The 14155-nt window shown below is 35.2% G+C and overlaps 1 protein-coding gene across 1 annotated transcript; it reads right to left on the bottom strand.

Annotated features, from left to right (window-relative positions):
- Positions 1-2359: 2359 nt before the first annotated feature.
- LOC104759549 (uncharacterized) lies at positions 2360-3524 on the bottom strand. Its single transcript, XM_019238938.2, has one exon. The coding sequence runs from the start codon at positions 3465-3467 to the stop codon at positions 2499-2501; it is 969 nt and encodes a 322-aa protein (XP_019094483.2). The 5' UTR covers positions 3468-3524; the 3' UTR covers positions 2360-2498.
- Positions 3525-14155: the final 10631 nt, after the last annotated feature.

Raw genomic sequence — 14155 nt, forward strand, 5'->3', positions numbered from 1 at the left:
CTTTTTGATTAATTTAATATCCACTTTTCTCATTTTTGATTGGTCGAAATTTTAAGGAAATAAAATTTTCCCAAAAATTCGATCATTCGTCCGACACCTCCGACGTCCCTCCGGCAAGTCTCGTCTCACTCGGACACTCCTCCCGATCATTCGGTCAATTGCTATCGGTCCTCTCGGCAATGCGCGTCTCGATCGAGCACTCCTCTCGACCATTGGTCGATCTTTAACGGTTCTCTCGGCATTACGCAAACAGCTTCTCTCGATCTCTCGGACAACTTTCTCGATCCTTCCGGACATTTTCGATACTCTCGGCCAAGTCTCTCGACCGTTCGGACACCAACGATATTTCTGGCCACTCTCGGTCATTTCCTTAGTCATCTCCGAATGCTTTGATACTCTCTCTCGAATGCTTCTGGACACCTCGACACACCTCTCGGACAAATCTCCGTGTACCCCGTCGACTTTCGATCATTCTTAAGGTCTTGGCCGTACTCCCGGTCACTCCGTCTTGGCTTGGTCATTTTTCGACTAGCAAATATTTCCTCGGACTTCTTTTGGTCGTTCTCTTTTGTTTTTCTTCTCCTTTCTTTTTAAGTCTTTCCCAAGTCATTTCCTTGAACTTTTGTTTCGGGATTTTTGCCCTTGGTGAGGGTCATTACAATGAACACGAAATTGACTAATCCTCTTACAAGGAACTAACCACTAAATTTGACTACTCAATTACTAAATTTTCATTTGTCATCTTCTAATAAAATTTGCATTATCAAACAAGTACACAAGTACATCAACTTCCAAACGTTAGAGAAATATTGTTAAATTCATATTAGTTCAGACATTTTCTCGAACACTTTGATGCATAAAAAGACCTAGAATCTAAAACAAGGTGATCAGTATTATTCTAACATTAAAACCATATGAATTAAAGAACCACGAAGAAGATAAAATTCCCAAAAAACAATTAAACCATTAAATCATCAAATCTCCTACTTAGAACCCTAAAACCTAATTAGGAGAACTACTCACACATATTAAAATTAACAACACAAAGAGATGAAGAAGACATAATTAAATTGATGAAATAAATTGCAAAGAATTTAGAATTATTCTCCAAATTGTCAAGAAGAATTAGTGATGTTAATCTAGGCATCAAGCCTGCGGGCGTTAACGGGTTTAGTATAATAGTTTTAGACTCTTATCTGAAATTCATACGGTCCTCAGCTGCATAAGCCAAGACCTTATCTGAAATTTCATCACCCGCTTCTGCGCAAGATACTACGTGAGGAACAAGAGCAGCAATACGTGCCCAAGGTGGATCAGCGTAAGTCCACCTATATATATGTGATGACAAAAGTCTATAGCTGCAATATTTATAATTTTGATTCATGCATCTGTGAAACCTTATACGAGGTAAAATTAAAACTAATATCTCCCTGGCAAGATGGAACTGGTGATAAAACAAACCTCACTGGATAAAAGGATGCGAAAGTAGGAACGTTGTGATGAGATTCTTTTCTCTGTTAGTTGTAGAATTGATATTGACATAAACTGATAAACCATAACATGGGAAAAAAATATACCTCCATCAAAATCACCTAAGATTGGTCCACCCTGTACAAGCGATTAAAACACAGTTCTGATGGCTCCACTAGCTGACGTGGCTAAGGAAACCAAAGAATAAAAGCAGTTTTGACTGAAGTGTACCAAAGACATTGAAGGAGGCAGAAGGTTCGACTTAAGGAATGAAGTGAAAATGCTGACTGAGACAGAGTCTCTACATCCTAATTGGTCACACTGTCGTCGACACGTGTGAAGTCGTTAGGGTTTAGGGTAGTCACGTAACTGAAAAAAACAGAGGCCTCTGCTTCTTCGTTGACTAAGCCGCCTTTGGGCGCTTTCACAAGGAGAGAAAGAGAGCTGGAGAGAGAGAGAGAGAGAGGGATGGTGTGAGTGATCTTCTTGTTGTAAAAAACGATGTAATCCTTGAATTCATAGTGGATATAACGCTAGCAAATAGCAATCACCAAAAAAGTTAAACATGAATGTATGGCTTTTTACTTATGATAACTTTGGATGATATAACCTACACACACCATAGATTTGTTGTTTTAGGACTCTAAGAGCAACTTATACAAAATTCTCTTCTTCAAATGGCTTTTTTTTTTTGCGGTCTGTAACTGTATCACCAAACCAATAGTAATTTCTGCTAACTGATACACCAACTGGAAAGTTTCTCCAAGATCACATGCATATAAAGAGAGACACAAATGCTACTTGGGAAACAGTTGGATCACTAATTAACTCAAAGAAGCAAAGCAAAGTACCTGTATTCCCGAAATCCATTCTAGACCAAGTCTTAAAAGCAAATCAGGCCTTCTTTGCAATAGGGAAATAATACAGATCCAGAGTAAATGGTTGAAAGATTAAATATATAATAATAGAAGACATCATAGAATCCGAATCTAGATGAACCAGAACCACCCTTGCACTCGCAGTGGCATTCAGCCAGATCGACCACTCCGAAGTCCGACCTCGACGAAATGATAGAGAAGGACTTTGTTGGGGAGCAATCCGGGAAATGAGCTAGCAGGGACACAGAAAGGTTCAGACTTTGAGAGGATAATGCAGAGATCTCCGATGTCATTAGTGTAAACCGCATTTCCTTCTTCATCAAGCTTGAACACCATTAAATATTCTGTTTTCATTATGGTGTCAATGGCCTCGAAGGTCTTCTGGTACCACTTAAGCAAGAATGTTTCACCCGTGGATTGTGACTCCACCAAGTGTTCGCTCGTGGTGCATGAATTCAAAAGCTCCCGTTTGGTCTTGGTCAGCTCGGGAAAGCCTTGATATCGCAACTTCTGAATCTTGGGTGTGTGCTTGTGTTTGTCGAGATCCCATGATGCAATGAGGTGGCCTCCAGATCCGGGTATGCGAAACATGTCATGTTTCTTTGAAAACATGACTCGGGAGGAGAAGAAACAGGGGTTTTCGATTCTGACGTTGATCCATTCGGAGTTCCTTTGACCCGGTCTGCAAAAGCTGAGCTGAGGTCCCAAGAACTTAGCAGCCACAACACAATCCTCTTCGTCTGGAGAAGGTGTGGACATTGCCACGTTGGTGACGATTTGGGTTTGGCAATGACGCAGAGTTACAAGAGGAGGCAACGAGATACGTTTTGGATCTGAATCTGATGCAGCCGGGTTTATATCGTCTTGGAGACGCACAGTTCCGTTCTTCAAAGAAGCTACCCAGCCATGAGATAAACCTATAGTTACCATTGCATCAGCAACATCGCCTTGGTTTTCACTTTCTTCTTTAGGGTACAATTTCTGCCATGGGATAGTAGGCCAATACACCAACTCAAGAGGCGCCTTTTTTGCCAAATGATCATAAGTACTTTTTTCACTTGTATGATAGAGATATTTTAGTTTTCCGTGACCCGGTCCACAAAGTTTAGCGACGAGCATGACGCAAGGAGGAGTTTGCAGCAAGGAAGATGAGGAGCCATTAGAAACATGGGGAGAGGCTCTTACCAACACCGGTTTACGAAGGCAGAGCTGCGATGCGATGGCTGGTTGAGAAGCAGATACATTTATCGTTCTTAGCAGAAAAACAAGAGATTAATACAGAAGAATTGGTAATCTTGTTCACAACGTCTTCCCCCTCAATTGGTAATATTAATACACAATGAGTAACTTGGCCACCAAGTTTTCCATCTCCAAATTTGTTATGGTATCTTTATGACTTTATGGATGCTTTTGTTTCCTTGTTTTGGTTTAATTTTCATTCACTTCCAACCTTTACCCCTAAACAACTCAAATCTTTGAAAGCTTTTTTTTTTTATATAATTGAAAATAAATAAATGGGACAATTGCATTTTTAGTACCTTTATTTGCATTTAAAAGAGAACGTAGACCCTATATTCGTTTTTCGAGAAACATAACCACTAAGGGTGTTGAAATTACAGTTGACCCCCTTACGACCAAACAAAAAACAGAAGCCAAAATGACAGATTTAACCCGATGAAGTCTGCAATAGATATCTTTAAGCTTGATTTCAAATTGACGTCAAAAGGGAGACTTCAAAGTAAGTCTCCTTTTTAATTATAGGTTAAATGTTAATTTTAAAAATTATAAAAAATAATTTGGTTAACCGTTTGACCAAATAATAACCACATAGACTTCCTGCATTGTAATAAAATAATTTTACATATAAACTAGTCAAATTAAAGGAGGTAAAGCTGATTAGGTTAAAATTATTTGATTTAGGGTTTGCTTAAGTAGACTTCTCTGTAGACTATTGGTGGTTGACTTCAAAGTAAGTCTACTCCTTAATGTTCGGTTAAATTTTAAATTAAAAAATTATAAAAAATAATTTGGTTAACCGTTTGACCAAATAATAACCACATAGACTTCCTGCATTGTAATAAAATAAATTTACATATAAACTAGTCAAATTAAGGGAGGTAAGGCTGATTAGGTTAAAATTATTAGATTTAGGGTTTGCTTAAGTAGACTTCTCTGTAGACTATTAGTGGTTGACTTCAAAGTAAGTCTACTCCTTAATGTTCGGCTAAATTTTAAATTAAAAAATTATAAAAAATAATTTGGTTAACCGTTTGACCAAATAATAACCACATAGACTTCCTGCATTTTAATAAAATAAATTTACATATAAACTAGTCAAATTAAGGAAGGTAAGGCTGGTTAGGTTAAAATTATTTGATTTAGGGTTTGCTTAAGTAGACTTCTCTGTAGACTATTAGTGGTTGACTTCAAAGTAAGTCTACTCCTTAATGTTCGGTTAAATTTTAAATTAAAAAATTATAAAAAATAATTTGGTTAACCGTTTGACCAAATAATAACCACATAGACTTCCTGCATTTTAATAAAATAAATTTACATATAAACTAGTAAAATTAAGGGAGGTAAGGCTGATTAGGTTAAAATTATTTGATTTAGGGTTTGCTTAAGTAGACTTCTCCGTAGACTATTCGAGGTTGACTTTCTTATGCCATCAACTAGTAATATTATATTATTTTAAGCTCACCGATAATTTAACCAAACCGATAGATGAAACTAACCGAATGCGTACCAATCTAACCTAACCGATGGCAGTAACCATATAAATACTTCTTTCTGTAGGCGAACCCTAGTTTGTATGTGCTTTCTCTCTCTCCACAATTTCTCTCTCTAAAATTCCGATATTGTTGCTCTCTAAAATTCAGATTCTATCCTCATCATTTATCGTCTTCGAAACTGAAGGAGATCTCAGATAAGTATTCTCATCATAGGAAGTCGGCTATTTGCTTTTGTAATGCTTTAGCTAATTTTGTTCGAAAATATATATGTTCTCATAGTTTTTTGTTCATTTTGCACACAGATATGGGGTTATACAGCTACACTCAGCCATCTTCTAGTTCTTTGCAAGTATGGAGTGAAGGTCCACCCGAAGTAAACTTCACTGGCCTGACAGTTGGAATTCCTGATAGATGTTTATGCGGAAGGGAAACCGTTATGAAATGTTCCACCACAGCCGACAATCCTGGAAGGATTTTCTTTGGATGCAATAACCATGAGGTTGTTATATTTTATGATGGTTTATTCATTTGGTATAATTATTATTTGAGTATAGATAATATTCTTATGGTATATTTACTTCTATGATACGGTATAGGATGGAGAGGACCATATTATGAAATGGTGGGATGAGGCTATAATGCAAGAACTTCAAGCAATGAGAGGTGGACTTGATGACCAAAGGGATTCTATTACAGCCATCAAGGAAAATGATGAAATGCTATGGGTTCAGCAGGAGCTAGAGAAGGTGAAAGATCAGATGAAGGAATTACGTCTGTTAATTCGTCGTGTACGCGGGGTGGTCGAGAATGTCTTTATCGCCGGTATAATCTTAATTGTTGTATTAATCTCTTTTGCTTCGTAGATCTTTCAATTAAAATCTGTGAACCTCTCTTTATCGTGGCCGTTTGTTTGAATGGCGTATTTATGTCTGTAATCTGTGAACTTGCTTCTCTGTTTCTGTAATATTTAGACGATATCGTTGACTTCATTACTTGACCTATTTAGTAGACTTCTCCCGTATACATTAAGAAGTCAGTCGACGTAGTCTATGCGTTAATGATTTACGACGCGACGGTTTGTGTTATTAATTATGTAACTGTTCATTGTAACCGTTTCGTCTCGTATATATAAACCAGCCCGGGGCCTTTTGATTATTTTAAAACTGCAACCAAAAAAGTTATCAGTAAATCATTTCTTCTCTTTAAAAAAAATAGTACGTAGTTCGTCTTGAAAGTCTTGGACGACGACGCTTAATTGGAGACTGATCACGGTTGGGTAATTGAAATTTTCTCTATATCACTACAATTCATTATATCATTCACGTTTGTTTTGTTCTTAAATACGTTCTACATCATATCACTTTTTACTTGATATCATAGTTTTCCCAGCCATCATAGTTTCCCCAGAAAGAAGTTTACTTGATAAGTCTTCAGCACATTAGTACAAAAATTAATTTGATTTGATGGATTATTGACTCCTTTAAAGCACGTTTTAGTTTCCCGAGAAAGAAGTCTACTTGATAAGTCTTCAGCATATTAGTACAAAAATTAATTTGATTTGATGGATTTGCAGTTTAAAGTACGTTTTAGTTTCCCCAGAAAGAAGTCTACTTGATAAGTCTTCAGCATATTAGTACAAAAATTAATTTGATTTGATGGATTTGCAGTTTAAAGTACGTTTTAGTTTCCCCAGGAAGAAGTCTACTTGATATGTCTTCAGCATAATAGTACAAAAATTAATTTGATTTGATGGATTTGCTGACGGTTCAGTTTCCCGTGGAGAAGTCTGCGAGAGAAGTCGTCAACATAATCATTACAAGGTATTAATTGATTTGACGTTAGTTGGCGGGAAATTTTTTATTTTTTAATTTAATGAAGCGCGGGATCCGGTTTTAATTGGTTTCTTTACAAATTCTTCATAGTTTTCCAGTTCTGATTCTAATTAAACGGTTTCGGTTTTATAAAACCGAGATTCTTTTAAAATTTTTTAATTTTATGACTTAAAAACGGAGATAACTATGATAGTTATCTCTAATTCTTACTCGTAAGGAAACTCTTCGCTTCCGCTTTTCTCTGCCGTTTATCTCCGCCGATTCCGACGAACTCTGCCGCTTTTCTCCGCCGCTTATCATCGCTACTGTTCTCTTCGATCAAACTGTACGAAGTTGTGTAATCCAATGTCATGCCGAACATTGTCCTCATTGAATCTTGGATATGTTGTGGGACAATACCATCTACTATTCCTACCCGGTTTACAAAAAGCTGCCCAATATATTTGGAGGTGGAAAGCTTACGGTGAGCTAGGCGGTCCACAATAGAACATGTATGCACGTTCAGATATTTGGTGACCCAAAAAGTGGTTGGATCATTCTTCACACTGGCGACGACCCTCCACGTGCATCCTGGCACAGAGCATATTGCCACCAACCGAGTCTTTGTGGACTTCTTAATTTTGAAAGAGAATTATAACATTATAGCGGTCAAACGCACCTCTGTTATGACATCATGTTTGCATGGAAAGCATTGACCTACTTTCAATTGGTCTTTCCAAGGATTATTTAACTGTCCATGAATACCACCAACAAACGGTATCCCTTCTTCAACATCTACATCCAGGTCATCTCCATCGTCATCGTCATCTTCAAATTTCCCGTACTCACTGTAATCGAAATCCATGTCGTTAATATCTTTCGGCTTCTCATCTCTAGTGTCATGGAGAGCTTCTTGACATTCTTCTACACATTCATCCGCACTTGGATCTACATCGTCACCTACTTCACCCGTTGACTCCCCATCGTCCCCATCGTCCCCATCGTCTATAGAACGAGAATTTTTTATATCATTAACACATTCCTTAACCGGCTGTCCATCCATGCATCGCGTAGAGACGCAAAGGCGAACAACATTCCTACTACTAAAATCTATCAAGTTCTGAACTGATCTATCATTTGTGACATAGACAGGAGGGGTATCTTGGGGCAATTGCTGAAGCATCATCTCTGTTAAGGGATACGATAACTGAACCATCTCTGTTTCTTTGTCAATCTGATAATCTTCTACAGCCATTTCAAGAAGCTCAGCGTATGTACAACCGTGTCGCAAAAAAACATTCTCCCACCTTTGCGTCCATCCATATCAAAATGCCAAGATCCATTTCTCGTCACCCATACTCCGAAAACAACAGGTATTTGCGCCATTTACCTGAAAGAGTAAGCAGCAAGTCAAATACTCATTACACAGCTGACTACCCGTAGAAGTCTTAAATCAATAACCTAGATGCCTAACAAAACCAAAAACATGATTGATCCAAAAGTATAATATATTATCATGAAAAAAATATACAGAGGCAAAAACATAATCGATACAAAACAAATGAGGTACAAAATCAATAAGAACAATGTATAAATTTCAATTAAACACTATTTCATTTATGCGGACTTCACAGATAACTCCAACATGTTGACTTCCCAAATTAGTCTACCTTTATACCCTAACTGCCTATGAAAACCAAAAACTTGATTTCTCCATATGTATAATATGGATTCATGTCAAAATCATACAGAGGCAAGTAAATAACATATATCAAAGAATACATCAAGAAAATCTTAAAAATTATTCACCAATTTGCAATAAACACTATTTCATTTATTCGGACTTCACAGATAACTCCAACACGTTGACTTCCCAAATTAGTCTACCTTTATACCCTAACTGCCTATGAAAACCAAAAACTTGATTTATCCATATGTATAATATGGATTCATGTCAAAATCATACAGAGGCAAGTAAATAACATATATCAAAGAATACATCAAGAAAATCTTAAAAATTATTCACCAATTTGCAATAAATTGGTTTTCAAATAATGCTGACTTCATGTTCACATCAACGAGTAGACATAAAAACGACTATAAAAGGAAAACTACAAATGAAGTCTATTTCTTGGGATCTATTTTTGCAATTACAATTTTACAAAGCAGACTGCGAATGAAGTCTACCATAACCGGTAGACTTCTTTTGTGGTCTTCCTTTGTTAATTTTTTGGTTAGTTTTGTAATTAAATAGATAAAACAAGGTAGACTTCAACGGAAAGTTCAACAAGTTAACTTCAAATTTAGTCAACAATGGTTATTTTTGCAATTGACCAACCCATTGATTTTAAAGTAGACTTATGTCTACTAAGTAGACTTTAACTATCCGTCAACCAGAAAAAGTAAACTTCGTCGTGGTTAGTTTTGCAATTGACCAAGTTTGACTTTCGCCAAGTAGACTTCGTATGAAGTCTACATTAGTGATGACTTCGTTTGCAGTCTGCCTTGGACATTTTTGCAATTGACCAACAATTGCATTTTTGAGAAAGTAGACTTCTTTTGCAGTCAACTTATTATTTTAATATATTTTTAATATATTAATATTACGGTCAATGCTTAAATAGTTTGGTCAATTGCAAAAATAGTCACTATGGAAGTCTACTAGTTTATTATCGTAAGAAGACTTATCGTAGCAGTCTTCACTATGAAGTCAATAATTTGGTAAATTGCAAAAATACACCTTAGTAGACTGCAAACGAGGTATCGGTTAGAAGTATTTTAATGCAGTCTACACTATATTTTTTTGTTTTCAAATGAAATTAAGGAGACTGGAATTTTAGTCTACGGGCTCGAAACTCGATAAATTTTAAATTGCAAAACTGACCAAATAGTAGACTTTACATGATATTATGACGGTTGGACAAAGAAATGAAGTCTAATTTCGAGAAAATAACTAAGAAAAACACGAAATCGACCGGAAAATAACCTTATCGGTGGTTGTTTCGCAATGTCAAGCACCGAGGACGTCGTATTTAGTCACCACTGAAGAAACACAGCGCCAATTTTCCTTGTTCACGAGATATAACAAGATTAACGAACTTTCAATTTTTTAGATTAAAATGGAGGGGAGATAGAAGAAAATGAAGTTCTCATAGCATTGGGTGTTATTTAAGCTCACAAATTTGGGTTGTTGAAGCATTAAAAACTTCAAATTTGGTTGTTAATGGTGGTTGGAAAATTGATGTCGGTGGCACAACCGTAAATAAAAGAAGAAGATGAGGATATGGATGTAATAAACATTTTCGCAAGAAATTCAAATAAATCAGAAATAATGGCATTTCTGTGAATACATGGAATGACAGAGGATTTAATAGGGAGAAAGTGGCAAATGTTGGTGAGAGAAAAAAAGAGTCTAATTTTGCAATTGACTCAGATCAGGGGTTCAATTTTGCAATCGTCCCTAAATAAATACTAGAAATAATAGGAACAATCGAGGGGGAAACACTAGTTTCTTTCCAAGTTGTATGCCAAGTAATTCAAAATACTATGAAAATTCAACGTTCTTATGTACCTCGTCAATTCCCCTAATTTTCAATTGGCCGGATAAATGTCCTACACTGATTAGGTAAAAATTTAAGTGAAATTACATAAACGACTTATTACCATTGTCAAAATTGGAAACATAAATGTGACAGAGAACTAAAGTAAACCACACTTTCTCAAGAAGCCAAAAAATTCCCTATCTATCCTAACCACAAAACTCAAAAGTGACAAATAAAAGAATGGAAAAAATGTTATCTCATCTTCCTTGTCTTATTTGCTGCATCGTACAGTACAGTACTCAGTATAAATTGAGTTCTTGAAGATGTTGTCCTATATATGTTTCACAAAGCAGACAACTATCTCCGACAGTCGTTTTATCCCGTACCAGTGTTCTACACATGCCTACATCAAAATGTGCGTTTCAACACTTCATCAACGCCGAAATCGTCGATCAGCATCGTACCACGTGTCGATTTCCCACGTTCAAGCTGAAGATCCGCAGCGGCGCCGACGGCCACCATTACGACGACTCTGTCGTGACGTTTCTTGGTCCTTGATCTCCACAAGTATCGGAGCATCACCACGATCTAAACGACGACGGAGGAGGATAAGCTTAGGTACAAAACAGCGAGCTTAAGTACTTGGGTCAACAAAGGATAAGCTTACCCACGCATAAAATCAAATATTTTGTATGTAAAATAAAATTTTATTAAATTATACTCCCTCCGTTTCAAAATATAGGATGTTTTGGAGAATTTTGTTGTTTCATAATATAGGATTTTTTCAAATTTCAATGCAACTTTTAGATTAGTTTAGTATTTTATATTATGCAGTATTGTTTCTGATTGGTTAAACTTGTTAAAAGTAAAAGCTTCTTAATCTGCTTGCTTTGCTTAAAACATCCTATATTTTGAAATGGAGGGAGTATATGAAATGTTCATGATATTATTTATATATGCCTTAAAAAGAATTTAAATACATACATTTATAAGTTTATAATTATAAAGTTTATTAAAAGAAATTTTCACATATTGCATTAAAATAAATTTTGGTTTTAAATTTAGCAAATCATTTCTAAATTCTAAAAATGCTAAAATAGCATCATGCTTTTAATCTTATACTCTAAATACTAAACCATATTTCTTTAAAATTGTACCCTAAATGTAAAATATAAAAATATAGATAATCATTAGAAATGGTGTAAGCTTTTTTTGGCATAATGACGGATGGAGTAAGGGTTACAGGAAAATAGACATGAGTTATGATTGGCAACTCAAACAATACTAAAGCTTGTTTTTGTACATGTTAATCTACTATAATTTAGACCACTTTTAAAGATTGACATATGTCTTTGATGAAAGTATTGAGGTTACAATATGTATGTATATATATATATATATAATGTTTTACAATAGGTCTCTGTAAGTCCTTTGATCTTCAAAAGGATGTTGTAAAGTTTGGGAAGTGATTCCAAAGAAGCATAAAGAAATATGTGATCTTTTGACCATTTATATATGCATTACACGGTAAAATTAGGCTCAATTTTTTTATCAATATGCAAAGTAAAATATTTTTTTTTTGTAATGGGGATAAAGAACTTTTAAAAATGAAAAACAAAGCAAATTTACAAAACATAAACTTGGAAATATTTTGTAGTTGAAGATCAGAGGATTTAAGAGGAGAAATCTAAGAGACTTACAAGTATAATATTATGAGTGAATGTTCAAAGCCAAAGAGATTGTGTTTTAGGAGTCAAGCATTAGGCTCATCTTCATCACTTAAGACTTCCAACTATAGTTTGAAAGTTAAAAAAAATCACATTACAAAACAATCCAAAAACTTTAATTCATGACTATCATAAAACATAATCCTTTGAAAGAGGCTAATTGATATATCATGGTTTTTGTGGTTTTTAACCATGATATAAGGAGTCTTTTAGTGTCTTTTCATTTGTTTCTAGATTGTTTTTGAGTCTTTACAGGTTTTTAGCATGAACGGAGCGAAATGGAGCAATTTGGATCGTTTTGGAGCAATTCATCAAGGAAGAGAAGTTGGAATCGGATCAAAGCAATGGCATCGATTGACACCACACAAGGTGACATCGATCGACACCCCTCTCTGCCGACAAAAGACTTCAAAATTGAAAGTTTTACAAATCTGCCCCAAAGTCTTCCATATTTGCAACATAAGTCCCTGACGTGTTTTAGGACACATATATATAGTTTTTAGGTTTTCCAAACTTTAAGTTTTATTCTATCAAGTTTTATTTTTCTGCAACCCTGTGAGATTTTGAGAGCTTTGGAGAGAGAGAGATCTGGTTTGTAGAGAAGAATTCTTGAACTCCTTCTTACTCTTTTAATTTCAATTGCTTATTATTCAGAATCATGTCTTGTTCTTCATTGAATATGTCTGAGTAGTTTGCTTGTTAGATTCAGGGTTTTTCATAGGATTTTTATGATTTATTAGATCTGTTTATTTAGGATTCATTATCTTGCTAGATCTTCATCTTACGTTGTTCTTAATATTAATCCTTGATTGGCCATCTAGAATTAATAATCTAGGAAAATAAATTGATATGAGAATATAATTGATTTTCCTCATAAAACCTTTTGATGAGCAAAATTATTTCTTGCAAAGAGATTTGATTTAATAATTTTGTGAACGATCTAAACCTGTTTTTAAAGCTGATTTTTAACCTAGAATTTTACAAAGAGATTTGGATTTTATGGTTTTAAATTTGGATATTATTTGCAGTGAGAACTGATTTAATTTACAAAAGTGTTTAGAGTTCTAGATCTGTTCTTAATTGTTTGAATCCTATTTATTTATTGATTTAATATTTCATAATTTCCTGAGAAGTTCCCTAGACCTAGCTTTTTAATCTTCTGAATTTACAACAACTTTTATTTAATATTTTGCATTGCTTTTATTTTAAATCAAATTAATTTGTTTAGTATAATTATAAAACTCTATAATTTATTATGTAGTCTTGAGTCCTTGTGGAATTCGACCCCTAAGTACTACATTGACCTCTTAATTTGAGAGAGTAGCTCTAGTTCTTGGAGACATACAGTTCCGTTCTTCAAAGAAGCTACCCAGCCATGAGATAAACCTATAGTTACCATTGCATCAGTAACATCGCCTTGGTTTTCACTTTCTTCTTTAGGGTACAATTTCTGCCATGGGATAGTAGGCCAATACACCAACTCACGAGGCGCCTTTTTTGCCAAATGATCATAACTACTTTTTTCACTGGTATGATAGAGATATTTTAGTTTTCCGTGACCCGCTCCACAAAGTTTAGCGATGTTTGATTAATAGTCTTGTGGATTAGTCGGTTGTTATTTAAATTTATAGTAATTTATCAAGGTGCTCTATTAAGATTGTAGAAAAACTTTCTATATGAGCAAAAAAGAAAACATGTATGTATATATACCAAAAATTTCACTCAGCTGTCCCATCTGAAACAATACAAATCCGACACTATAAGGAACCGGCAGTGTCGATCGAGAAAAAGAATAAAAAAAAATAGAGACTGACTCAGCTGGACATGTAAAATCACACTCGCCACATAAACAAAGTCTCTGTACAACAGCTTTCACACTGACACTGGGAGCTAGATCCTCAGCTGCATAAACCAAGACCATATCTGAAATTTCATCACCAGCTTCTGCGCAAGATACTACGTGAGTATTTTATTTAGAAGTATGATATCGACGAC

This window comes from Camelina sativa, chromosome 17 (assembly GCF_030686135.1).
Source record: "Camelina sativa cultivar CO46 ecotype springtype chromosome 17, ASM3068613v1".
NCBI lineage: Eukaryota > Viridiplantae > Streptophyta > Magnoliopsida > Brassicales > Brassicaceae > Camelina > Camelina sativa.

Coding starts and splice junctions, on each gene's coding strand:
- LOC104759549 (XM_019238938.2), bottom strand. CDS start 3,467: ATGCTCGTCGCTAAACTTTGTGGACCGGGTCACGGAAAACTAAAATAT.